General features: G+C 36.0%; 1 protein-coding gene across 1 annotated transcript in view; it reads right to left on the reverse strand.

The window, feature by feature from the left end:
* LRP6 (LDL receptor related protein 6) overlaps positions 1 to 27,509 on the reverse strand; it is a 161,594-nt gene that overhangs the window by 31,658 nt on the left and 102,427 nt on the right. Inside the window, exons 8-15 of the mRNA XM_041735969.1 lie at positions 19,838 to 20,054; positions 18,976 to 19,265; positions 17,480 to 17,706; positions 15,139 to 15,323; positions 14,179 to 14,505; positions 6,876 to 7,078; positions 4,638 to 4,849; positions 3,184 to 3,374 (exon numbers count right to left, since the gene is read on the reverse strand). Coding sequence (XP_041591903.1) covers positions 3,184 to 3,374; positions 4,638 to 4,849; positions 6,876 to 7,078; positions 14,179 to 14,505; positions 15,139 to 15,323; positions 17,480 to 17,706; positions 18,976 to 19,265; positions 19,838 to 20,054 — 1,852 coding nt within the window. The remainder of the gene's footprint in view (positions 1 to 3,183; positions 3,375 to 4,637; positions 4,850 to 6,875; positions 7,079 to 14,178; positions 14,506 to 15,138; positions 15,324 to 17,479; positions 17,707 to 18,975; positions 19,266 to 19,837; positions 20,055 to 27,509) is intronic.

Raw genomic sequence — 27,509 nt, forward strand, 5'->3', positions numbered from 1 at the left:
AATGTATGGTCATCTAATATTCGATAAAGGAGGAAAGACTATCCATTGGAAGAAAGACAGTCTCTTCAATAAATGGTGTTGGGAAAATTGGACATCCACATGCAGAAGAATGAAACTGGACCACTCTCTTTCACCATACACAAAGATAAACTCAAAATGGATGAGAGATCTAAATGTGAGACAAGAGTCCATCAAAATCCTAGAGGAGAACACAGGCAACACCCTTTTTGAACTCGGCCACAGTAACTTCTTGCAAGATACATCCACAAAGGCAAAAGAAACAAAAGCAAAAATGAACTATTGGGACTTCATCAAGATAAGAAGCTTTTGCACAGCAAAGGATACAGTCAACAAAACTAAAAGACAACCTACAGAATGGGAGAAGATATTTGCAAACGACATATCAGATAACCACTGCCTTTAAATGGCAAAAAATGGGGAATAGCAGTTTAGAAAGACGGAATAAAGTACAGAATGATTCATATAATGAAGTACTAATTTAGTGCTGAAAATAACTAACAGAGTTATGGATCAACACAGATTATTTCAAAACCATAATATATCTGAAAAAAGCTAGCTACAAAGGAATACATAAAACTATATTAAGTTTAAGAAGTGAAAAAAATGGGGTGCCTGGGTGTCTCAGTGGTTGAGTATCTGCCTTTGGCTCAGGTTTGATCCTGGGGTCCTGGGACTGAGTGGTGCATCAGGCTCCCCAGGGAGAGCCTGGCTCTCTCTCTCTCTGCTTTTCTGTGTCTCTCATGAGTAAATAAATAAAACTAAAAAATAAAAATAAAAAAGTGGAAAAAAGTTTTAAATAGCTATATGTGTACATATGGTAACACTCACACACACAGAACAACATATGCATGGCAATAAAAACATCAACAGTTACCTCGAGGAAAAGAGGGAGGAGAATAGAATTGGGAAGGGACACACAAGGGCTTTAAGATCCTAATTTTTCATCTCAAGGAAGAGAAGGAGGAAGGCAAGGAGTTCAAAAGCAAATATGGCTCCAAACACTAAGATTTAACAAAGTTGGATGGCAAGCACTTTAGACTTTCTGTATGTTGGAACTATTTTACAAGGGCAGAAAAAAAGATGCATTAAAAAAGAAAAGTTAAAGTGTTACTAATGACAGTGTTTCAGATTTTTTTCTGTTTCTTTTCTAAATTGTCTTTAATGGTATGTATTACCCTTATAACAAAAAATAAACGTCCTAAGTGAAAAGAAAGAAAGAGGGGGGAACCCCACCCTCAACACTAGTAAGAGAACACTGACATAAGTATTATTCAAATTATAAATGACATAAGAGATACAGATGATCAGATGAGGGAAAGAATATACCATGTGCAGTATGTGTACACACATCCATAAATGCGTACATGACTGGAATCAGAGAAAGCAAAATGGAAGGAGGCATTTGAGCCTGAAAAGATATCTTATAGTTTTTTTAAAAAAAATTATAAATGTATTCAAACATATAAAAACTCAAATGACATAGAAATAACATATTAGTATGCTAGCCTTCCAGGCCTTTCTCAATATGCTTGCCTATTCCTCGAAGAACATACAAACGTATATACCCATGTTTCTTTTTTTTTTTTTTAAGATTTATTTATCCATGAGAGACACACAGAGAGAGGCAGAGACATAGGCAGAGGGAGAAGCAGGCTCCATGCAGGGAGCCAATGTGGGACTCGATCATGCCCTAAACAAAGGCAGACGCTCAACCACTGAGCCATCCAGGCATCCCTATACCCATATATTTCTTAATAGTATATACAACTATTGGTATGTGTGTATACGTACAGTGTCACACATAGTATAAATACTTTTAGAGGGTAAGCTGCCATCAATTATAGTGTGTGTATACATATATAAAATTAATTTAAATTTTAAAAAATAGACTTTTTTTCCTTAAGATTTTATTCATGAGACATACAGAGAGAGAAGGCAGAGACACAGGCAGAGGGAGAGGGTTCCATGCAGGGAGCCCGATGTGGGTGGGACTCGATCCCAGGACCCCGGGATCATGACCTAAGCCGAAGGCAGACGCTCAACTGCTGAGCCACCCAGGCATCCCAAAAACTAGATCTTAATAAACACTGTTATACAACGTAATTTTTAAAAATTATCCTTCTATGTCAGTGCACACAGATCTATCTCATTTTTGGGGAATAATTGTAATATTCCATACACTTGATATAGCAAAATGTATTTCTCTGTGACACACTATTACTAATAATGCTCAGCAGTGACCTTTGTACAAATGGGTATTTCTGTAAAACAAATAAACAAACAAAAACCTATCTAAGAGGGAAATTCACTGGCAAACTGTCTTCCAAAAAGGTCTTATCAATTCCATTTATACCATAATGCATTGACAGCATGCCATTCTCTACCATTCTAACCAATGTTGGGTATAATCAACTTTAACATATTTTGGCCACTCTGATAGACATAGTTTATTATTTTAATTTCATTTACCTGATCACTAGTGAGGCCACATAGAGTATTTGGACATCAGAAATTAGAGGGGAAGTGAAATAATTATGATTATAGACAGAGGTCTGAAGACAGATAAGAAAGTAAAGGTATATCTGAAGAACCAACAAATGATTTAATTTGTTTAAAACACCAGCAATGTTTAGATCATTTGAGTTTGATGATGGGTCTGTGAAAGGCAAACAGCAATGTAAGTATACAACTAGACTTTTTCTTCAGGTTATAAGACTAGTCTGAACATTTTTTTAGTAGCAGGGACATGATTTAGTAGCAGTGACATGATTAGAAACCACGCTCAGATAATCAATTTAGGAACAGTGTATAAACTTTCAGGGGGGAAAAATCAGCAGGGAAGAGATTTCATTGGCTAGACCTCAGGCCAGAGAAGATGAGAACATAAACTAGAGCATAAGAATTAGGAAAGAAGTGATGCATTAGAAATATATTATTTATAGAGCCCAAATCAAGAAAATTAGGAAATTACTAGATAACAGAGGAACTAATCATGCTGATGGTTGAAGAAAAAGTGCTTTCCAACCAACATGATGCTAACTACCTGTAAGTAGAATCATAAAGAAATGTGCAAAAATAATACAATGGAAGAAAAATACAAATTCTAGTAATGAATCATCTTAATAACTCAAATTAAAATAAGCAAATACATTTCTTAGGTACCTGAGAGATCACTGCTTTCAATTCGCCGGAGATCTGAATCTGCCCAAAAAAGCTTGCCCAATCTGCTATCAAGGGCTAAAGCAATTGGTTTACTTAAGCCACTGAAAAAGAGGACCTCCCGTTCTGTTCCATCCAAAGCAGCCCGTTCAATTTTGGGAGACCTTTCCTGAAGATTGGTAAAATACATATACCTGAAGAGAAAGGAGGAAACAGTAAGTTCATTAAAATAAGAAACCATACAAAGTGAGAATATTCTTAAAAGGAGTAAAATATTTTAAAATCTTATTTTTTTTTTTAATTTTTCTTTATTTATGATAGTCACACAGAGAGAGAGAGAGAGAGAGGCAGAGACATAGGCAGAGGGAGAAGCAGGCTCCATGCACCGGAAGCCCGATGTGGGATTCGATCCCGGGTCTCCAGGATCACGCCCTGGGCCAAAGGCAGGCGCCAAACCGCTGCGCCACCCAGGGATCCCAAAATCTTATTTTTAAATTTAGAATATATAATTTTTTAAAGCCATGGGATACTTTTATTACTTTTAACAACAGTAACACAGAGTATATAGAAATTCTTAGGGAACTAATTTCTTTTTTTCTTTGGGGAGTTAATTTTCATGGATTAATAAAATGAAGTGATGGGGCGCCTGGCTGGTTCCGTTGGTAGAGCATGGGACTCTTGATCCTGGGGTTGTGAGTTCAAGCCCTATGTTGGGTGTAGAAATTACTTAAAAATAAAATAAAGTGATAGACACAGGCACACCTATGCTTTTGGAACATTACAGTATATATAAATAAAATAATCGTAACCAGAGAGACTTGAACACAAAATTTTAAATTCCTTCTCCTCTATTTCATAACCAAAAATAAGTCACATGTGAATTATTTCTTATATTTAACTTCTATAGCTCATCTCTTTCCTGTAACTCTTTTGCAATAAGCTACTTCTCTGCTGAACTGCTTATTCATTCAGTTGCAAATAAGTATTATTTACCAAATGTAAAGCTCTGTATTGAATCAAAGAAAATATACTAGTTCTTCTCATAAAGGAACCTAAAGTCTAGTAGAAAATACAACACTGAAAACAAGTATAAGGTAGAGGACTAAGCATAACTAGAGAGGCATAGGTACAGAGTGCTGGGCATTTGGAAAAGGGGGAAATCACATCTGGCTCGGGTTGGGCAGATCAAGGAAAACTTCACAGAGGATGCTGCAGTGCAAAGGGTCCTGAAGGCATGGTTAGGAATGAGAACTACAGCAATAGTGACTACAGAAAGAAATTCTAGGCAGTAAAATCAGAGAAAGCAAGGATATAAGAAAATGCAGGGGCAGGTGGATGACGAATATCAAGTTTTTCACTAGAGTACAGGATACTTAAAGGTAAACAACAAAGGAGCAGAAAGGAAGGCTGATGAGGGTCACAGATGCCAAGATATCTGTGCAGCTTCAGCAACATACCCCTTCTCCGGGTTTACCACAATGGCTCGAGGTCTGTCTTGCTCGCCTTTCAGTACCACTCCAATTGATCTCCCATCTAATCTTGTTACATTAATGACATTGGTGGCCTCACAAGTCCAGTAAATGTAGCGGCTATAAATATCAATGCTGAGGTCATAGGGTTGTATTTCTAGGTTCTGATTTGGAACTGAGCTCACAACCACAGTAAAGCCCTAGGGAAAGAAAAAGACATACACAGAGAAAATCAGACTCCAAGCTGGGGAACCCTGAGGTGATCACTCACAATGCTTACACGTACGTACATGGTTACAAACCTGAGAAGGAAATCTCAAGTCTTACTGGACATTTCGTACTAATACATTTTGTAATGTGTAATGTGCTTTTCTGCTACCATACATTTCAAATGTTCCCTCTGATTATTAATGACATGGGGCAGATAAGAGAGCTAAGGCCATATTAGGTGCTCTAGGAACATATTAGTGCGTTGATAAGAGCTGTCTCCTATAAACAGGAGAGGACAGCAGCTAGAACCACCCCTCAGAAATACCACTAAAGTGGTGGTTCTCAACTCAGGGCATTTCGCACTGTGTGGAGACACTCTGGATTGCCACACCAGGGGGGCATAACTGACATCTAGTGGACAGAGGTCAAGGATGCTGGTAAATAACTTACTATGTGTAGGTCATCCCACCACAACAAAGAATTATACAGCCTAAAAAATGTCAATAGTGCTGAAGGGAAAAACTCTGTAGAGAAATACACCAATTAGGGCTATAAACCACATCTACCACTCATGTCTTTCTCCAATCCTCAAACCACTGAAAAACAATCTTTTTAACAAAGCAATTAGAGAGATTCAGTTCATCTGTGTTCTACCTGAATAAGTTATATTTCTTTTACTTGGCAACTCTGAGTTAACATACCCTTTAATGAGGCTATCTTGTTTATCTGCTGTGTCCTTGGCTATATAGTAACAGCTATAATTTTTCTCTACTATTTACCAGCCTGTTAGCTCTGGCTCTATACCATGGAAGGTACATCTGTGATATACCACTATAACTGTTATCTCCTTAATAATCCCTCAAGAGCCCCTAAATACATTATTTCCTTGCCTTTTTTGTGGGATATTAAGACATATCAAAAATTAGTAATCCGATCACCCTAAATTTTGATACAGTCAAAATCCAAGATCACTGTTATAAGGAAGACAAATAAGCAAACACATTCTAAAACTGCTTAGTCACAGAAAGAAAGTCACATAGTATAGATAACAGTATGCAAATCGTGACTGTATGTAAGTATAGACAAGATTTGATGATATTTTCTTCTTTTTTTTAAAGATTTTATTTATTCATGAGAGACACACAGAGAGAGGCAGAGACACAGGCAGAGGGAGAAGCAGGCTCCATGCAGGGAGCCCAACGTGGGACTCAATCCTAGGACTCCAGGATCACGCCCTGGGCTGAAGGCAGGTGCTAAACCGCTGAGCCACCCGGGCTGCCCTGATGATAATATTTTCATTCTCACTCTATAGTCACCAAATAATAGCCTCCCCCATCATCAGGTTAGTGATAACACATCCTAGAAGTTTTTTAAGTTAATGAGAATGTGTTATATGTTTCCTGTCCTTTAAACCTTTTAAAAATTGTTAATAAAAGTGTTATTTACTGAGTCTCTACCTACTATGTAACAGATAATGGGATATGTGCTTTTCATAGTTTTCAGCTAAAGAGTTCATAAGAGGGGTGCCTGGGTGGCTCAGTCAGTTATGCAGCCTACTTTTTGATTTTGGCTCAGGGTCCTGGAATCAAGCCTCATGTCAGGCTCTGCACTCATCCCTCCCCCCGGCTCTCTTGCTTTCTCTCAAATAAATAAATAAATCTTAAAAAAAAAATTCCTAAGAATCCTAGTAAGTGACAGAGCGAAGATCAAAACCAAGGTCGATTTGATTTCAAAGCTTTTAACATTCCATGTAAATGAAACCATAGTGGAAAAAACTATATAAACAAATATGAGTGGCAGTGACAAAGTCATTACCAACATGTGAGCATAAATTTTCCTTATACAATTTTTATTCCAATAATATTATCGTTATCAAGGATTATTAGGAGGAAAAAAGCTACTAGGTCCAGAATTTCAGTTTTTCTTTCTCTCACTCAAGAAATAAGTAAAATAGGGTGGTTGGTTACTGTAATTACCAGGCAAAAGAAAGAGATTTCAAACTGAACCCTGAATTACCTGGCTGCCATCTTCTTGTGCTTTTCGGATCATGTTTTGTCGTGAGTCAATCCAATAAAGTTGCTTGTCCAGTGGGTCATAATCAATGGCCCGGACATTCCGAAGACTGTGGATAGGAAGGATGATGTCAGGGCTCTGCTGCTCATCAATCACCATGCGGTTGATGGCACTCTTTTGACTGAAGAGCAGGAAAGTAGTTGGAGCTTAAAGGAAAAAAAGAGCAAATTTGAAACAAAATTACTCTAAGCCTTGTTATCATCCAAATATTTGATAGCCTATTGTCTGCATCTCATACAAAACAGACACAGATGCTGAACAGGTAAGGCTGAAGATAAAACCCTTGGAATGTCCCCAGAAACTCTCCTCAAGGTTACCCTAATCAGCACTATGCTACCAAATCAGTTATGAATTTACCCAGTGATACAGGTCTCTAGCCTATTTTGTTCCATCTTGTCCAGAGTTTATAAAAATGAGGAAAAAAATAAAAAAAAAAGAAAAAAGAAAAAGAAAAGAGGACTTGATTTCAATAAAGCATTGATAAAGATTATCAAAATTTTCATCTACAAAGCAAATAATTCTAACTCTTCCATAACCTATTCTTGTGGGTGGCAGAACCATGGCTTCCACTGGTCAAAGCAGAAATTTCAAGGTTGGTTTTAGTCTCAGCTCTCCCATTAATCTAATCATTTGATCATAACTAAGTCACTGAACCTCTTTGGATCAAAGTTTGCTCTACTCTAAAATAAGGTTATAGCTATCTTGTCCTGCTCACTGAGTTGCTTTAAGAATTTTACAACAAGGGATCCCTGGGTGGCGCAACGGTTTGGCGCCTGCCTTTGGCCCAGGGCGCGATCCTGGAGACCCGGGATCGAATCCCACATCAGGCTCCCGGTGCATGGAGCCTGCTTCTTCCTCAGCCTGTGTCTCTGCCTCTCTCTCTCTCTCTCTGTGACTATCATAAATAAAAAAATAAAAAAAATTAAAAAAAATTAAAAAAAAACATTTTACAACAACAACAACAAAAAAAGAATTTTACAACATATATGAACACACTTTAAAAATTACAAGGTTAGTTATGTCAATTATACCTCAATGAAAAATTATATAAATGTAAAGTAAAAATAACTATTGTTTATTATTATCAGTAGTAGCAGTAATAAATTTGGTATTGGGGTTCCTGGGTGGCTCAGTTGTGTTAAAGGCGGCTGCCTTCCGCTGAGGTCATGATCCCAGGGTCCTGGGTATCCCGCATCACCCATATTGGCTCCCTGCTCAGCGGGCCATCAGCTTCTCCCTCTGCCACTCCCTCTGCTTATGCTCAGGCTCACTCTCTTTTTGCCAAATAAATAAATAAAATCTTTTTTAAAAAAATAAGGTTGGTATTAATAGAAATTAAACAAATACTCATGGATTGCAGATACAAGTTTTATTTTGCATTCTGTGTATGTTATACTTACAAGGAGAGAGAGCCAGTAAAATCTATCTTCCTCCTCTCTCTCTCATACACACAATTAGTAAAAACAAATACTTTATAGTCATTATCTCTAATTCTCATAAAAAATATTCTGTTCTTATGATGTCCTAAATTTATGAAATGGAGAAATGCAATAGAAACTAAATTTCCCATTTCTGGGACTAAGCCACTGATTACTATATAATTACTTTTATTGCAGGAAAATATCTAGAGAACAACAGAATTTTACAGTGCTACTGACAACTTCAAAGTCTATCAGCATTTTGAAAATCTTCATTAAAACAGATATATATAAATTCCATAATTATACTCTATTCTTTTGATATTCAGTCGTCACCTGAATCCAGTAGAATTTTGTCCTTCGGCCAATCCAGAACTCCTTACTTTATTTCCTCCTAACCCCCATTCTTTACAACTCCATTATGTGTGGTTTCCTGCTTTACTTTACATTTACGCCCAAATGTACACTGGCTTCAATCCGAAGAAACTCATTGGTATTCATAAAGAAACTTGTTATTCACAACACTGAAATTCTTTTTTATTTTTTTAAGTGAAGCATAGTTGACACACAATGTTACATTCACAACACAATAATTCTGCTTTATATAAATTCTTCACTGGCTAAAAGCCCATACCCAGTTTGGAAGATTTAAAAGTATTTCAATGATCCCATGGGAACCCTCCATTATCTGGAATCAACTCCCTCACATATTGACTTAACAACTTTTAGCAATTTCAGTAGAACCCATGCCTTAAGTAGTAAAAATACATGTCACAACAGAGTTGCTATCTTTTTTCTTTTTAAAGAATTATTTTTTGGCAGTACTACTTTCTTGTAAACCAAGGAAAGGGGGGAGGGGAGGCTCTTAACTAAGTTTCTAACTGAATAATCACCACTTATACAAAGATATACAATGAGGCTTAGACTCCAGAGTTTTATAGTTGCCAGCTTTTCCTGTGTGGGAAACAATTAATCAAATATATATTTGACTTCTACAATGTACTGGGTACTTTTTTTTTTTTTTTTTGAGTCCAGTTTTAACCTTCAATTAGAGTCTACAGTTAGGTGTTCTAGAAATGTAGATTAAGACAAAGCCATATATGGCTTCAAAGAAAAGCTTGTTTCAAAAAGCCTATGGATGACATTAACAACTACAATTAATTGGCTCAATATCTCTGAGAGCTAATGTTCTGACTTATTTCAGAACTTATTTCAGTGAAGACTTGATTAGTCATTCCATGCTTAAAGCGACAAAGAATATGCAATTTTGTAAACCTAAATCCATCTAATTTATAGAACCACTAACTCCCTTATCTCCTGCAAAATGGTAATTTAAAAACTGTCATACAGGCTGAGATTTGCATTCTCACAATGAAGACAGCCACATGCACAAGTTGGGGATGAGGTGTTAAGTAGGAGGGAGGTTTTCAGCTCTTTGGAAGGTTGTTCACCTGTAGCTTAAAGAGAGGTGATGCTCCTGTGTAAGAACTTCATAAACTAACTATAAGGCCAAGTCCATGCAACTGACTGTGCCATTTGTGCACTGTGCCGTGGGCACTGAGTAGGGACCAAGGTCTAGTCCACACTTCATTAGCCAAGCTATGCACGTGTGTGCCTATGACTGCCCAAAGGAAACATCTTTTCCTAATTTGCACAGTGGTACCATAGAGACCAGCCACCTTAGTACTGAGCAAGGGATTCCACAATTTGGCTTCCTGTTTCCCTAACTTAATCTCTTTATTTACTCTGTTCCAGTGGCACTGTTCTCTCCTCGGGCCTTTGCATTTGCTATCCCCTTTACTTAGGTCTTCTCCCAGATATCCACCTAGTTCATCTCCTTACCTCCCTCAGTTCTTGACATAATGTCACTTTATCAGTAAGGATTTCTCTGATTATCATATTTAATGTTGCAATCCTCATCCTCACTTTTTCTTACTCTTAATATTTCTCTGTAACATTTATCTCCATCTAATACATGGTATAGTTTACTTATTTAGTTCAATATCTAGTTCTAGTCCCACTAGAATAGAAGCTCTATGAGGGCAGAGACTGATGTCTATTTCATCCACTGCTACATTTTCCACTGGCTCAAACAATGTTCAGTATGTAGCAGACATTTAATAAATAATTCATTGAAAGAATAAATGAATACACACACATGATGCAATAAGCATTAGATGACAATAACTATGGAGAGCCCTGTGGCCACCACTTTTTAAAGTAAAAGAATAAGATTATTTCAGAGAATTGAGAAGGAAAAGAAACAAACATTTATTTAGGACTTCCAACATGTCATTCATCATTCTAGATATTAATCTCCAAAATTATCACCTTCATTTTTAGGTAAGCAAATTCAGAAAGGTTAAGTTTTTCCCCAAGGTCACAGAGCTATTGAATGGAAGATCATATGTATTCTTCCAAGTCCTGTCCTGGTACTTCATCCTTTTATTTAATAATGATTTCTTGAATCATTACTATTTATCAAGCACTATTCTAGGCACCTAAGATATATCAGTGAAAACACAAAACAAAACAAAAAAGCTACTTCAAGGAGTTTATATTCCAAGAGACAGACAAAAAGCAGTTAACATAATAAAGAAGTTATAATATGTATATATTAGAGTACATAAATTATATAGGATATCAAAGAGTGATAAATGTTACAGGAAAAAGAAAAAGTACAGGTAAAGAACACTGGCTAATACATCTCTACACAAATATTAAATAGTACTCATTAGAGAAAGAGCATACAACAGAAAGCTTCTTGAAACATTAGTGATCTATCACCAAAAGGTAGCCAAAGACAGATATTAGAAACACTCAGCACTGATTTCTCATAGCCTTCACTCACCAACTAATATGCACAGATAAAAGCAGCTAAAATAATGATCTCCAAAGGTCTTTCCATAGTCCCTTTGTCTCCATCCTCCATTACTACCTCTATGTTCTCCTTCCATTCAAAGTCAAACTTCTTTAAAAAACATACCTCTTTCCCTTTCTCCATTCACATTTTGACCAACTCTATCTTTCACTGTTATTTCCCTGCAATTACTCTCTTTAGGGTTACTAATAACCTCCTTACTCAAAAATCCAGAAAATTCTATTTTAGGATTCACTTAATCTCTCAGCAGCATTCAACATAGTACTTTTTGGGAACAATCTTATTTCTGATGCCACTATTCTCTCCTGCTTTTCCTTTGACCTCTTTGGCTGTTGCTTTCTCTTCTCAAACAGAGTTCCTTAGGTTCCCAGATCCTTTCCTTTCTCTATACCAGGAGTTGGCAAAGTATGGCCCATAGCTGTATCTTGGCCTGCTGCCTGTATTTGGAATAAAGTTTATGGGAATTCAGACACATTTTAGAAATGTCTTGATAATGGCTGCTTTCATGGTACAGTGGACAGAGGTGAAGAGGTTTGAGAAACTATGATTCACAAAGCCTAAATATTTACTCTCTAGCCCTAACAGAAAGTTTGCTGACCCCAACTCTAAACCTTCTCCCTAAATAATCTTTCTTTAATAAAGATTTTATTTATTTATTTGAGAGAGAGAGAAAGAGGCAGAGACACAGGCAGAGGGAGAAGCAGGCTCCATGCAGGGAGCCCGATGTGGGACCCGATCCTGGGACTCCAGGATCACGCCCTGGGCATGAAGGCAGGCGCTAAACCACTGAGCCACCCAGGGATCCCCTCCCTAAATAATTTCATCCATTTTAAGCATATGCTAGCAATTCCAAAATTTATCTACTATCTCATGTTTCCTCCCCTCTCTCCAACCACCTATTTAATGTATCTATTTCAATGTCCCATAGGAAAATCAATCTAATATGCCAAAAATTAAACTTTTTATTTCATTCTGAAAACTAGTCTTCCTCTCTAGTCTTCTTGTCTCCTATCTAAACTATTCAAACCGAAAATCTAAAAGTCATCCTTGCTTACTTTCCCTTTCTTCCCTCACATACAACCCATTAACAAGTTCTGTTCACTCTAGCTTCAAAATACACCTTTAATCCAGCTTCTTTCCATCACCACTGCTACCATCCCAAGCAAGTCTACCTGATTACCATACCAGTCTAGTTGATGTCCCTGCTACCACGCCTTTTTCTCTTCAAATACATTCTATACAGCAATCAAATCATGTTATGTCTTAATTTTCATAGCAACCTTACATGGTAGTTATTATTCCCATTTACAAATGAGAAATTTAAGACTTAAAAAATTTATGTGACTGGGGGCACCTGGGTGGGTCAGTTGGTTAAGCATCTGCCTTCAGCTCAGGTCATACATGATCTTAGGGTCCTGGGATTGAGCTTCACCTCTGGACTCCCACTCAGCAGGGAGTCTGCTTCTCCCTTTCTCTCTGCCCTGCCCCAATGCCCTGCTCACTCATACTGTCTCTCAAATAAATAAAAATCTTAAAAAAAAAAGTTTATGTGACTAGCTGTAGTAAAACACAAAACTAGTATGCGGCAAAGACTCCAAATCATTAAACTATCAACTCATATTGTTTTTCACAGCTGAAGCCTTGTGTCTGAACACAATGAATCCTTTCCCATGTGACTTCTTATACTTTCAGGCACATAATAAAGTAATTTCAATAGTTAACTAGTTAATGATTATTATATGTAATATTTGTTATATTATTTAATATATAATTATAGAATATATGTTATATGAAAATATACTTATTTTACATTATTCATATGTAATATTTTCTACATTATAAATGTTATATAATACTACTAATACTTCAATAGTATTAGTTAATCTAATACCCTATAGGAGTTTTGTTACCATCTATGCTAGTCAGTCATAATCCTAACATGTCTCTACCATGAATTTACTCTTTCTTTGAGAAATCTCTATTTCTTTATCCGATCTACCAATTAGTTCTTGTCTACCCAACAAGACACAGGCCTTGGGACACCTGGGTGGCTTAGTGGTTAAGCTTCTGCCTTTGGCTCAGGGCCTGATCCCAGGATCCGGGATTGAGTCCCAGATCGGGCTCCCTTCAAGGAGTCTGCTTCTCCCTCAGTCTGTGTCTCTCATGAATAAAAAAATCTTTAAAAAAAAAAAAAAAAAAGACATGGGCCTTCACATATACTTGAACCATAAACCAACTTTCTCCAAGGCAGTCTGTTTACAGTGTTTTGCTATTATTAGTGCTGTGTGTGTGTGGTTAATGTATGTTTAATATAAGTATTGCTAATATTTAAATATCAGAAGATATTGCAGCCAAAAAAAAAATTTCTGGATTCATGACTGGATGAGGAGATCTACTAACATCAATTGAAATTAAGTAGCGACCACCCACTATGTTCAGAGCATGTGCTCTCTAGTTCCCATATATTTACAATGTTTCATACAGGGCTAAATTTACTCATATGCATTTTCCACCTGGCCTCTTATACACTTCAGTTTTTTATCTTTAGTCTATTCTATGAACTTCAAAGGACAAAGAGGTTGTATTTTGAAGATTCTTTATTGTACTGTTTATACTGCTCTTTTTTATAAAAATGAATATAAATTATGTATAGCAATGCATGACTGTCTTTTTCAATATGCAATTGTGCACTAAATATTTAATGCTTCAAAGTAAAAGATTTAATTTTTCTATAACAATTTTTCTATAACAGCAACTAGCTATCATCAAATAGTAAGTTACAAAAACTCACATTTTTTCCATCTTTATTCCTTCTCTTTTGTTAGACAAATGATCAATTCTGGACTTCTACAACTTTTAACCCTAAAAGAACATGAACTACACAGTGTTTTCAAAATCCTGCTTTCTCCTCAAATTCTAGTTTGCTTTGGGGAGAAATGCAGCTTACCACTACAAGTCCTGTTGTCGGCATTAAGAGAGTAGTGGGCAGGACATCCACAAACAAAACCTCCTACTGGAACAGCCAAGCAGAGGTGGGAGCAGTGCCCATTGCTGGAAGCACACTCATTCCAGCCTGCCTGCCGAGAGGAGTGAAAGACGAGGATGTCCATCACATAATCCAAATGGCCCTGAATGATGGTGCGGTTTTGGCCACTGGTTTTGTTGGCACGTTCAATGCTGCGTCGGCTCCAGTCGGTCCAGTAGATGTAATCTTGGTACTGAGTTAAGCCAAAAGGATGAGGCAAATCATCTGCTATAACTTCACGGTTGAGTCCTATTTTCAGAACGGCAGTAGACAGGGGAGAATCAGAGGTATGAAACATGTGAGGGTATACGTCTTATTGGCAAAAAGAAAAAAAAGTTATAACTCAGAAAATATTACATTTGTAAGCAATTTAAAATAGAACACTTTATTTAAAAGCAATTTAAAAACCAGACCAGTCCTCTGAAATCAATCTATCTGCAGTCTGACCCCATGATTCAAACTTATATTCTTGCTATAAATCACTGAGTTTGTTAAAACTTCTACAAATGGTCTATTTTGACTACAGTCTTACTTTTCTCCATAAGGGTCTACAAGTTGAACTTTTCTTCTTCCTTCAATAAAAAGATGGAAATGAATATACTTATTTTACTAGTACAAAAAGTCACTTCAGGAATATCTAGGGAGTTATAAATTCTATTACAAGCCCAATTATAATGAAATTTCCACAAAATAAAGAAATGCGAATCCAAGTACCTGGCCCACTATTAATAATAATAAACAGGACACAATAAGAGACAAAGGAAGAATCTAGACATTCATATGATGTTCTATTAATAGTCCTAACCAATGGTAAAGAACAGCCACAGATTTTTACACAGAAAGAACATACTATCTGCCTGAATAAAAAGAAGTACAGCTTACCAAGCATATTCGAAGATTCTATTAAGTTAGTGTCCAGGTCTGTCCAATAAAGCCTCCTTTTAGCATAATCAATAGTTAGGCCATTTGCCCGCCCCACATTTGGAACTAATGTAGTACGTTCACTTCCATCCATGGCAGCTCTGTCTATCTTAGGTTTTCCACCCCATTCAGTCCAATACATAAATCTAAATTCAAAACAACAGATATTTAACATTTCACTTTTGATTATTTGGGAGAAAGGGTCATATTCATGCATAATAACTAAAGAAAATACACATTAAATCAAAGAAATTGATAAAACAGAATCATGGTTATAATTTTTTCAATTATTTTGGCACCCTCAACAAAATATTTTTTTTTCTCATATCCTAAAAAGGAAGTGAGTCAGCTTTCTTTAGTCTTTCCAATGAATTTGTTCCATCCAAAACCCAGAAACTGGAAACAAACCAATGATTTCCTTACTGCAGTTCTTGCATTTATAAATCTAATATTCAAGATACCAAAAAATTAAAGCTCTAAGCTCAGAATCTGATTTCATTTCTGAATATTTTCTTTTTTTATTTTTCCAAACACAAGTAATTTGAGTTTTCAAATTTTTAGACTTCTTTTTTGACTTGTATAATCACTCTCCCCAAAAACAAGTTGCAGGAGTACATCAAAGGTAAAACTTAATAGCCTTTAAATGAAGTTAAAAAGCAAAATTTGAAATGCATTTGGTCACACAGTGCAAGGATACATACTATATGTATAAAAGCAATGAATCACCCTTTATCGAGTCAGCTGGGCAGTGACACTACTACTATAAATCCCTGTGAAATTTTAGAACGCTCTCTTGCTTTTGTTTTATTTTTTCCAAGTTTTCCATATTATACTTAGAGCAGCCCCATAGTATAGGCTTTTTACAGATGTAAAGAGGTCAAAGCAATAAAAGAAATGTGAATGATCTCATTTCTTCAACTCAGTCACGTGGCAGAGTGAGAACTAGAAACTAATCCTTAGCTAAAGGCTTTTTCAACTAAACTAGTAACTAGTTCTGAGACATTCTGAATATGGGGACTAGGAAAGCACTTCACATGCCAACTCTCATCAAGTATCTGAGTACAGACATTTACTCATTAGCTTGTCAGCTGATGGCTGACTTGGTAACAATGCATGAACACACTTCTGAAAATTAAAGTTAGTCCTGGGCTCACTCTGTATTCACATTTGTCAGGTGACAGGCATGTGCACACAAGAAGCAAGGAGAAACAACTGTGAGAGAAATGTCAGTTGCCATTAACTAGAGTCCTTAGTCTCAACTATTGAAGTTATCTATCTGGTAACTCATGCTTGGAATCAAGATCACCGTAATCCAATCACAACATGTCAGCACAAAGAACTTTCTTTGCTATGGCTTTGTAACTAGCTGATAATGCAATTAATATGATTTCAAAGAAACTTTTTAAACTACAGATATGGTAAATATGCTTATATGTTCTCATTGTTAACTTTTGCTTTTAAAAGTGGAATTATTCTTCAAATTTCAGATTTCTTAGCTGTTGGCTTTCTAAAACTTGCTAAATCATGTCAGAGGATCACCTATCCTTGAAACACAATGTCATGTTATAAATAAACAACTATTTATTTATTGAAAAGTTTACTATTTAATATCAAAGTTTCTCTAAGCTTCTAAACATGATCAAATGAATTGTCCATTTTGAATTAATGAATATTCTAAAATGGAGCTTTTAAAAATACAACTAATTCTTAGTATATGGAATTATTTCAGTGGGTTTTGGAATCTGGTTTAACCTGAGAGAGTATGCAAGCAAATGCAAACTTGATATCTTCAGAAAGGCTGTTTATTAGCATATAAGTATGCCGGGTAATTTAAAACACTAATTCATTTCACTAATCTTTCTCTACCTAATGTTAATAATGACAAAAGTAAAATTTAGCTAATAAGTAATTCTAAATCAGTGAAATCTCCACTAATGGGTTTTAAAGATTTTGTTTGTTTATTTTAGAGAGAGACAGAGAGTGCACAAGTGCAAGCAGGGGGAGGGGGAGGGAGAAAAGAGAAAGAGAATCTCAAGCAGACTCCATGTTGAGCGCAGAGCCCAAAGTGGGGTTTGATCTCACAACCCTCAGATCATGACCTGAGCCAAAATCAAGAGTCAGACGCTTAACTGAATGAGCTACCCAGGTGCCCCTCAACTAATGGGTTTTAAAATAAAGCCTACCACCTATGGTTTAGTTATTAGAGTCCTAAATAAGCACTACTTAAGACATCAAAGATATAATGCATAACCAGGTCATGTACAACATAGTTGCAAAAAATGCATGCATCAAAGTTGTTTACCCTTCAGCAGGGTCCAGTGCAAGAGCTCTGGGACTATCTAGGTCTTTCCACACCAAAACCTGTCGGTGCTGCCCATCTAGCTTTGACACCTCAATTCGATTCGTTCCTGTGTCAGCCCAGTACAAGTTTTTTCCGAGCCAGTCTACTGCCATGCCTTCTGGGTAATCCAAGCCGAATTCTACCACATGTTCCAGTGCACTGCCATTCATAAAGGCTCTGCTGATGGTCTGCAAAAATAACAGTAACAACCGAATCACAAGGCTTAAATAAAAAACACCATCCAGAAAGAGTATTTGTTTTGGTTTTTGCTGGTTGGGAGGATTCAGAAAAGCCAGAGGCATAGTTTCTTAATTCACATATTTTACAAGCACAGAAAAAACCTGATGTCAATCTCTAATAAATTCAACTGTGACCTCAAGTTTTATTATCAAAGCCAGAGAGAAATTTTTGTAATTCTTAAGGATCAAAAATTTATTCCAGTAAGACAGTAGAATGACTTTGCCTTCAAAATCTATTAGTAATCTATTAGTAATCAAGTGAAAAAAAGATATGACCAGAATGTTGTAGACTCATAACTGGTAGTCAGCTTCCTGAAGGTTCTTGAGAGTATGCCATGTCATCATGTCAATCTGAAAATATCCCAACAACTTTATCCATTATAAAATGTATATAACCATTATCACATTATTACCACTGTAATTGTGAATCCTCCCAAAATTTAAAGTAATAATAGCTGCTACTTCTTAGCAAGCATTGCCTTAAGTACTTTGTATACATTTATTTTCTCATTTAATCCTCAAAATAGCCCTGCAAGATAAGTATTACCTCCATTTTCAAGATGAGGAAATTTAGAAGGCCATACAAGCCAAAATATATTTATTTACTTCATTTATTCACTCAATTAATAGATTTTACTGATCATTAGAATTCCAACTCTAGCTCCAATACCCATGATATTTGCAAATTAGACAAATTTTACACCAGCTATCTCAAATTAGCCCAAAACAATCTAGAAGTACAAAAGATTATTCTCCAGATTTTCTGGTCAGGAGTTCTTTCTTCCTATTGATTCAGTATGCTTTTTGATATTTATTTTAGGAAAAAGCTATACTCTAACTCAAACTGGTGTTTTCTACCTCAGCCAGACTACAAAATTTTGTTTAAAATAAATTAAGAGTCAAGCCTCTAGAAGTCATTTATATGGGATAAATAACTGCTGACTCTTGTAGAAAATGTCACTCATCATCCTCAAATAGAAAAAAAGTAGATTATATCTTGCAGATTTAAAACACTCAAGCAAAATATCCTGTATTATAAAAAGCAGTTAATTAAATAATGAATGGACCTTCTCTTTGACGTCCTTTAAAAAGTTAAGGGCTTTTGTTGAATTCTGCCTATTAAGCAATGAAGGAGAGTGATCATAGCATGAAGACTCAGACATTTTGTAAATTTTCCCTTCTAGTCTTCAGTTTTAACGTTCTTGTTCTTGGGCTAACCTTGAGTGATATATCGGTCCAGTAAATGCGGTTGTCAGTTACATCAAAATCCAAAGCGGAAGCTTCTTTGACACCAGTGAGAGGAATGGCCACATTATTATTGTTAGTTTCCAAAGAAATTCGCCTAATATCTGCTCTCCGTGAAAACAAAAGGAAAGCCTCCGGGACAATGCAGGTTTTCATGTCACTGATGAGTTCAAAGCCAATGGGGCAGGCACAGCGGAGGCCCTGAGGCCTATAGAGGCAAAGATGGCTACATCCCCCATTTTCCTCAGCACAGGGGTTGGAACCTAAAAGATACGTTAATTATAAAAGGGCACAGAGGGACATAAACATCGACACAATCAATACATGTTCACTTAAAAATGACTAGGGTGTGGTTCACAAAGACGTATGATTATATCTGCTCCCAAATATACATTCAAGTCTAATCTCATAAAAAATACTATTAAGATTAACAGGGAATAAAAAGCCAGGCGCAGTGGCACAGGCCTGTAGTCTCACCTACTCGGGAGGCGGAGGCAGGAGGAATACTTGAACCCAGGAGTTCTGACGTGTAGTTTATGAACAATGTCACTCAGCTGCCCATACTAAGTTAGCATCATATGGTGACCTCCTGGGAGCAGTATACCACCAGACTGCCTAAGGACCAGTGCACTAGTCAAAGTCAGAAATGGGACCATGTACTACATTTTAAGTACAAAGCCTACATTTAAAAGGCTATTCCTGGTTTAAAAAGAATTAAGATGATTTCTACATTCTCATAACACATCAACAATTTACATTGCCGCTTTACAAGCCACTATTTCTATATTTTCTCATTCCTGGTTTCCATCTCTGAGAGAATTTTGGAATTACTTACCAATGATTCGATGAACATTTGTGGCCTTTAGGCCCATGAGGTCAGGAAGCTGATCTATGATGATTTCCCTTTCTGCACTTCGTTTGTGTACTCTTTCGATGCTACGCCTCTGCCAGTCAGTCCAGTAAACATAGTCACCCAACAAAGTAAACCCAAATATGTGAGGAATTTTATCTTCCACTAGTACTCGTCTCCCAGTGCCATCAGTATTCATAACCTTCAAGTTTAAGTTTAAAGACAAGAAGTAAAGATGTGTCTTAATCTTCAAACGTATATAAAAATAACCAATCCAACTACCTGTTGTATCAAAACTGAAAAGTGTCATCTTGGTTATACCTATTATAGTGCTTTCTTTTACAAAAAGACAGCATGCTAATTTAACAAGAATGATTTTAAATACTCAGTAGAAGCTCATTTTTATCTCTATTTCTACAATTTCAATAATTATTACCCTTCTAAAAATTCTAGCAATATTAGTTTACGAATTTATCTCTATTAACTATGTAAAACTTAAAAAAATATTAACTTAAATTTGCTTGTACATTTTTTAATATTCTAATGTACCTTCCTATACATTATATTATTACATATTTTAATATATTTTATTTTTCCTGAGAGTTCTTTTTTACAGTGAAGGAAACCGAGATTCATATACGATCACACAGTTTAGAAACATAGTTATTATATATATATATATATTTTTAAATATTATTTATTTATTCATGAGAGACCTCAGAATGAAAGAGGCAGAGACACAGGCAGAGGGAGAAGGAGGCCCCATGCAGGGAGCCTGATGTGGGTGGGACTTGATCCCGAGACTCCAGGATCATGCCCTGGAACGAAGGCAGGCACTCAACTGTGAGCCACACAGGCGTCCCAGTTATTATCTTTTTTAGGACTCCTTCCACTTACTATATTTATTTCATTGTTTTTGTTTAAATATTTTTTGAGAGCCTACAGATAAAAGGCTCTCAATATATCTCTCAGTCTCCTAAGATTGTAATTGTAAATGTATCTGGAGTTTATAACACTTTCTGAAACTAAGTTTCGAGTAACTATGACATACCTACTCTTTCCAACTACCCTATACAGCAACATTATTAAATTAATTCTGACAGTCTCATTAAAAACTTCAGCAATTTCCCTAGAAGTGGCAAAGACATCTTTTCTTTCCTTGACATTCCAGCAACATGTACTAATCTTCTGTTGTAAAAGATGGAGTCTTTTTCCCCCAACCCTCCTAAGAACAGTATCATAATCTTTTATGCAAGTATTAATTTTATCATAAAATTAATAGAAAATAGTCTGTGTAAGTCAATACTGTGATCGCCTAAATGGAATGACAACCAGATGTTATCTTTATCTCTCCTCTCTAAAATTTTAAAATTCTTGCTGACTTTCCAAGAACAGCCAAATCTTGAAAACAAAGAACTTAACAACTGAGTGAGCAAAACTGTGTATATCCTTGTATTTTCACTTACAAGTTATCAATAAATATTTGTTATATCTGATAGAAGAGATTAACTGAATGTGACCTCTAGAATAGCAGGAAACTAATTCATCCATTTATGTGTTGACTATTAGTCTAACAAAGAACTCAATAAATATTTGTCAAATAATATTTAAAAGGAGATAGTTTCCTAAGACACTTAAAGAAACCTTTCTAAAATGGAAATGAGGGCAGCCCGAATGGCTCAGTGGTTTCGCGCCGCCTTTGGCCCAGGGTATGATCCTGGAGACCCAGGATCGAGTCCCACGTCAGGCCCCCTGCATGGAGCCTGCTTCTCCCTCTGCCTGTGTCTCTGCCTCTCTCTCTCTCTCTCATGAATAAATAAATAAAATCATAAATAAATAAATAAATAAATAAAATGGAAATGAAAATTTATGTAACAGGTCTTATCCTTAGGTCCTACAGCTTACCCATTTGAATGAATGAAAGGTATTCTTGCCCAAATTTTAAAACCATGTAAAAATTTTAAACCCATGTTAAAGAAAAAAAAAAAACCACATTACTCCGTATTTTTGGAGAATGAATACATTCCTGATCCCTCCTAAAAGCAGAGCTCCAAGAAAGATTTTCTGGCCCTACTGTATTACTGCCTGGAAACAGTGATCATAGTGAAAAAGCTTTCCTTTATTAGACCTATGACAGAAACATCTTTATTTTAGGTAAGGAAAGTTTATTTTTTAAAACTCTACTTTTACCCCCATCCTAATACATAGATTATCTCTTGACTCCAGCCATCTTCCTCTAACCCCCTTACAAGAACTTCCTCTCAATACTATTTTCTTCTTTCCCAGATCTTCAGTATCTCCGTCTCCACAGGGTCCTTTTTTTTCTGTCTTTAGCAAAACACATTTTCCCGCAACTTAAAAAAGACATGGTTTAAAGTTGAATGATTCTGTTTTTCCTGCCATATTTTTTGAATGTGATCTGTAACAGCTGCCTCCATCTCTTACCACTCAGTCCCTTAACTCTCAACAACTGACTTCCAATCTATGACTCAGATGAAATAAATCTACTGAAAATGGTCAATGACTGCTTCCCTTGCTTTTCTTAGTTCTTGTGCTCATTTGCCTTTTTTTTTTTTTAAACATTTGATACTCCTAATCACTCACTGAAACTATGCACTGGATTTTCATGGCACTATTATGACATGACCTTATCTTTTTCTACAGCCAGGATGGCTTCTTTTCGCTTCATTTTACTGGTTCCCTTTCCTTTTTCAAACCTGGTTGGATATTTTCCAAGGCTTCCCGAGTTCTTTGCAAATCACCCTTCAAAGCCTACCAAATCTTATAGCTTCTACTATTATGTAAAAAGATAAGAAATATGTATAAAGTTCTAATCTAAGGTCTCTGAATCAGTTTCTACTATGGTATTTCGAACTGCATCTCCTGGAACATGTACTGCTACCTCATCTAAAATGTCATATACTTAACAGTGAACTTCTGTTCTCTGCTGGGGGAGTTCATCCTTTCAGAGGGTGTCCAACACACAGTGCTAAATATTATGCACTGTTACACTCTAAAGTACTACTTTCATACAAGTTTATAATATATTAAAAATGTCTGACTTGATTTTATTTCTAGTTTCAGTATTATCTTAAATCAACTATTCTGCATTATCTTACATTTAATAAATTAACATTAATTTTGTTGTACTATGCCCATATACTCGCCTTCCTATTAAAATTTACTTGCTGATCTACAGGCTATATTAAATGCTTAGTATTGAACTTCTTTATAAAAACAGAATTTAAATTTTTCCTCCAAAGACATTACAGGATCAACCAACCTTTTCTCCTTTTTGTTGTTTCAGCCCGCAACATTTGTTTGTTCATCTGATAAATGAACAACTTAAAAGATGGCAGCTTAAGTAGAATTTGGATAATGGGCAAAGAAACTGAACATCACAGTAAGAAAAACAACAAAAGCACAATTCCAAAAGATCCTTTTAGTTTACACAATTAAGCATTTTCTACTTAGCAATTACTCTCTATGCTTCTGCTCTCTGCAAATATGTAATCATTAGCAAACAACATTTTGGTATAACAAATATAAACTCTATCATTCACTGGGTACCCTCAGGCTATTTCTCACAAGTAAAACAGGAAGAGAACTTGTGTCACTAAATTATTTAATGATTAAAGAAAATAATATTAAATATATAGGATAGTATCGGATGTGTGGATGCTCAGCAAATGTTAGTTCTTGGCCTTTAAAATTATTTTAATAATATGCCTTAGTCCCTTAATGTAAACAGCTATATTTAAATGGCTGTAATGAATTAATATATTTAAATGTAGTATTTCAAAATAAAAACTGAAACATTAACATAAAACAATATGTGGAAATAAAAAACCAATACAACCACACACTGCTAAACTGAAGAATAAAAACAATACAGACCTTTCTATGTTCTGGCAACTAGTGGAAAACTACAGGGCTGCAGCCTTATTCCCATTTCCAACCCCATTTGTATGGTTTGCTTACACTACTTAGATGTTTGTTAACTAAAACAGTAAACAAAAAGGAGCAAACAATTTGGCAATTAGATCACATATACTTTTGCTGCTGTACCAGATCCTAATTCTACTCCCCTAGCCCAAAAATCCGTGATAAACTTATCTAATGACCATTCACTATGAAAGACATCGTAATGAATGCTAAGAAGTTTATAACAGAGCCGATTACAATTTAGTTGAGGAGGTAAACTATATTTACATTAAAACCATACACGTATGGTTCCATTACTTTTGCAAAGGTGACACCTCTCTGGCCTGTAGCTTATCAGGAAAAAGTATAGGAAATAGTAGGAGCTCATGTACATCTTGAAGAATTGGAAGAATTTTGACAAAGAGAAAGTGAAAAGGATTTTCCAGAATATGAAAAAAAACACATGTTAAGATATAGTCAAAGAGGCCTTGTGTGACTGACTTTGAAAGAAATAATGTCCAGGCAGAAAGAACACAAAAGGGACTCAAAGGAGACAACCTCAGGCAGATACCATCCTATATAGCAGGTATGAAATTCCAAGATGAGAACTACAGAAAACAAGATGCTTCTGAGAGGACTTAAAGGAGAATGACATGACAAAATTCTATTTCAGGAAGACCTCATTTACCTCTGTCACTGTGTTCAGATTGTACTGAAATAAACATCTTCAATACATAAGTATAGTTAATAAAATATTTCCAGTTACTGTGGGATGGTAACAGAGGTCCAAAATCTGAAAGTCTTAAGGCCAGCCATATTTCAGAATTCAGATTTTTTTTGTGGTATTTAAAAAGGTAAACACAATGAACATAGCATATCACCCCTGCCTAGGTCCAGGGCAGCACTTGCTGCCAAACACGTTAATATTTTTTGCAGCACTGTTGGGGATTTACCCCAAAGATTCAGATGCAATGAAACATCGGGACACCTGCACCCCGATGTTTCTAGCAGCAATGGCCACAATAGCCAAACTGTGGAAGGAGCCTCGGTGTCCATCGAAAGGAGAATGGATAAAGAAGATGTGGTTTATGTATACAATGGAATATTACTCAGCAATTAGAAACGACAAATACCCACCATTTGCTTCAACGTGGATGGAACTGGAGGGTATTATGCTGAGTGAAATAAGTCAATCGGAGAAGGACAAACAGTGTATGTTCTCATTCATTTGGGGAATATAAATAATAGTGAAAGGGAATATAAAGGAAGGGAAAAGAAATGTTGGGAAATATCAGGAAGGGAGACAGAAGATAAAGACTCCTAACTCTGGGAAACGAACTAGGGGTGGTGGAAGGGGAGGAGGGCGGGTGTTGGAGGGGAATGGGTGACGGGCACTGAGGCGGACACTTGACGGGATGAGCACTGGGTGTTTTTCTGTATGTTGGTAAATTGAACACCAATAAAAATTAATTAAAAAAAAAACATCATCAGGTCTAGATCTTGGGCCCAGATAGACACAAATAAAGTCAATCCACAATCTTTCATCCTCAAAAAAAAAAAATTTTTTTTGCAGCAAAACATATACATATTCCTACAAAGGCGGATAAATAAAGACTCCAGATAGTCTTCCATTGCTTCAAGTCAAGTTTGCCACCAAATGAATTAGCAGAAATAACTTGGTTTTGAGAGCTTTTTCATTTCAGAATTACACATAAAGGATTATAGATTAAAAATGCTTTGGTCTAGGCCCTTGTCAAAACTGGTGTTTGGATCAGTGTTAATGCTGCTTTAAGTGCAAGCCAGGGTCTCAGGAAGAAGAGAAAAGAGCAAAGGACATATTAAAAATAAAAGTTTTTTTAGCAACATCTGTCAAACAACAACAAATGGTAATAAAGGTCTTACAAAGATCTTTAGATTAGCACAGTGGGGCCAAGAATTCAAATACAGTTCCTTAAAAGCCACTACTAAGGATTTTGTAGGTTTACCCATTAGAACATTAGTCCTTTTTAGCTAATCCTTCTTTCACTTTAAAAGAAAAACCAGGAGTCATTTTCCTTTGGGGCAGGGGAGGGGTATGGTGGGAGGGAGTAAATAAAGTGCACATTAAAGCTAGATGTATCACATCTATTTCCAAATAAACAATGTAATTAAAATGTGCTAAAGATCTTTTAATGTAATTTTATAAGCACATTGTTCCCTTAATTCCCTATCTTCCTGTTTTGTCTGTTGCAGTTTTTAAGACAGGACTGAGTCTAGAACAGGGCAGCCCAAGAGAAATATTTAAGCCCCAAATGGGAGTCATGGGTGTAATTTTAAATTTTCTAGTAGCCAAATTTTAAAAAAATAAAAAGAAACAGGTAAAATTAATTTTAATACTGTATTTTATCTAATCCAACATACCCAAATATTTTTATTTCAATGTGTAATCAATACTTAAAAATTTATTAGTGTGGGGGATCCCTGGGTGGCGCAGCGATTTGGCGCCTGCCTTTGGCCCAGGGCGCGATCCTGGAGACCTGGGATCGAATCCCATATCAGGCTCCCGGTGCATGGAGCCTGCTTCTCCCTCTGCCTGTGTCTCTGCCTCTCCTTCTCTCTCTCTCTCTCTCTGTGTGTGACCATCATAAATAATAAATAAAAAAATTTTTTTAAAAATTTATTAGTGAGACTTTGATGTTTTTTTTCATACTAGGTCTTCTTAGTATGTATTTTACACTTCAAGCATGGCTAGTTAGAGTAGCCACTTTCTCAGTGCTCCATAACTATATGTGGCCACTGGCTACCATAATGGACTATGCAGGATTAGAATTTCATGGTGGTGACTATACAGCCTACAACAAAATTAATTTACTTCTTTTTTAGATTACATCTCTGTCCTTTCAACATCTGCCTCTGACAAGGCTGCCCTATACCCTTCAGGCTCAGTGAAGCCACAAATGATTAAGTATCTTCCATTCGGTCTTTCCTCCCTCTTTAGCTATCCTACATTTAATTCTAATATGGGCTAAAATTATTTCAAAAAAATGATTTCTGATGGGAAAAAATAATAAAATTATGTTTTCCATCTTTTATCACATTTACAAGTTTACATTTCAAAGTACTAGCTGAGACTTGTAAGAACAAGAACAAAGGCTTGATTCTTTCATTTCTTTTAGGTTATCCCAACATGTATTAAAACCACAGTTATATTAATAAGATAATCCATATCTGCCATCTCCTTGGCTTTCCCATTAAGAGAATTCTAGATTGACCATATACTAATAATAATGATTAAAGCTGATGGTTCCTGAGAATCTTTACTCTGCTTTACTGCATGTCTTAAATTTTTCATAATTAAATGAAAAAAGGAAGGAAAGATAAGGTGCAAATCCAAGGGCACTTGAATAATAATAGTAATAATAGCTGTCATTACCAAATGCTGTTATCATTTTTGTTATGATGTGGAAAGCAATTATAAGAATCCTCTGAAGATATTAAAGGATCAACAGCTTAAAAAAAAATCTGATTGTGAGACTTTACATCTAAAGAACCATACATTTCCCTTTAAGCACAGAGTCCAATGATTACTTTCTGAAATCTGTTTCCTTCCATTACTTTTGCAAAGGTGACATTTCTATTAGAAAATGGCTTCCTCCCTAAATATTTCTCTTTTACCAGCCACACAATCTCTACTAGGCAGAAGCAACATAGTGAAAAAAAGAACATGCTGCTTTGTCTCAAAGAAAAGCACTAT

The sequence above is a fragment of the Vulpes lagopus genome, chromosome 21 (assembly GCF_018345385.1).
Source record: "Vulpes lagopus strain Blue_001 chromosome 21, ASM1834538v1, whole genome shotgun sequence".
NCBI lineage: Eukaryota > Metazoa > Chordata > Mammalia > Carnivora > Canidae > Vulpes > Vulpes lagopus.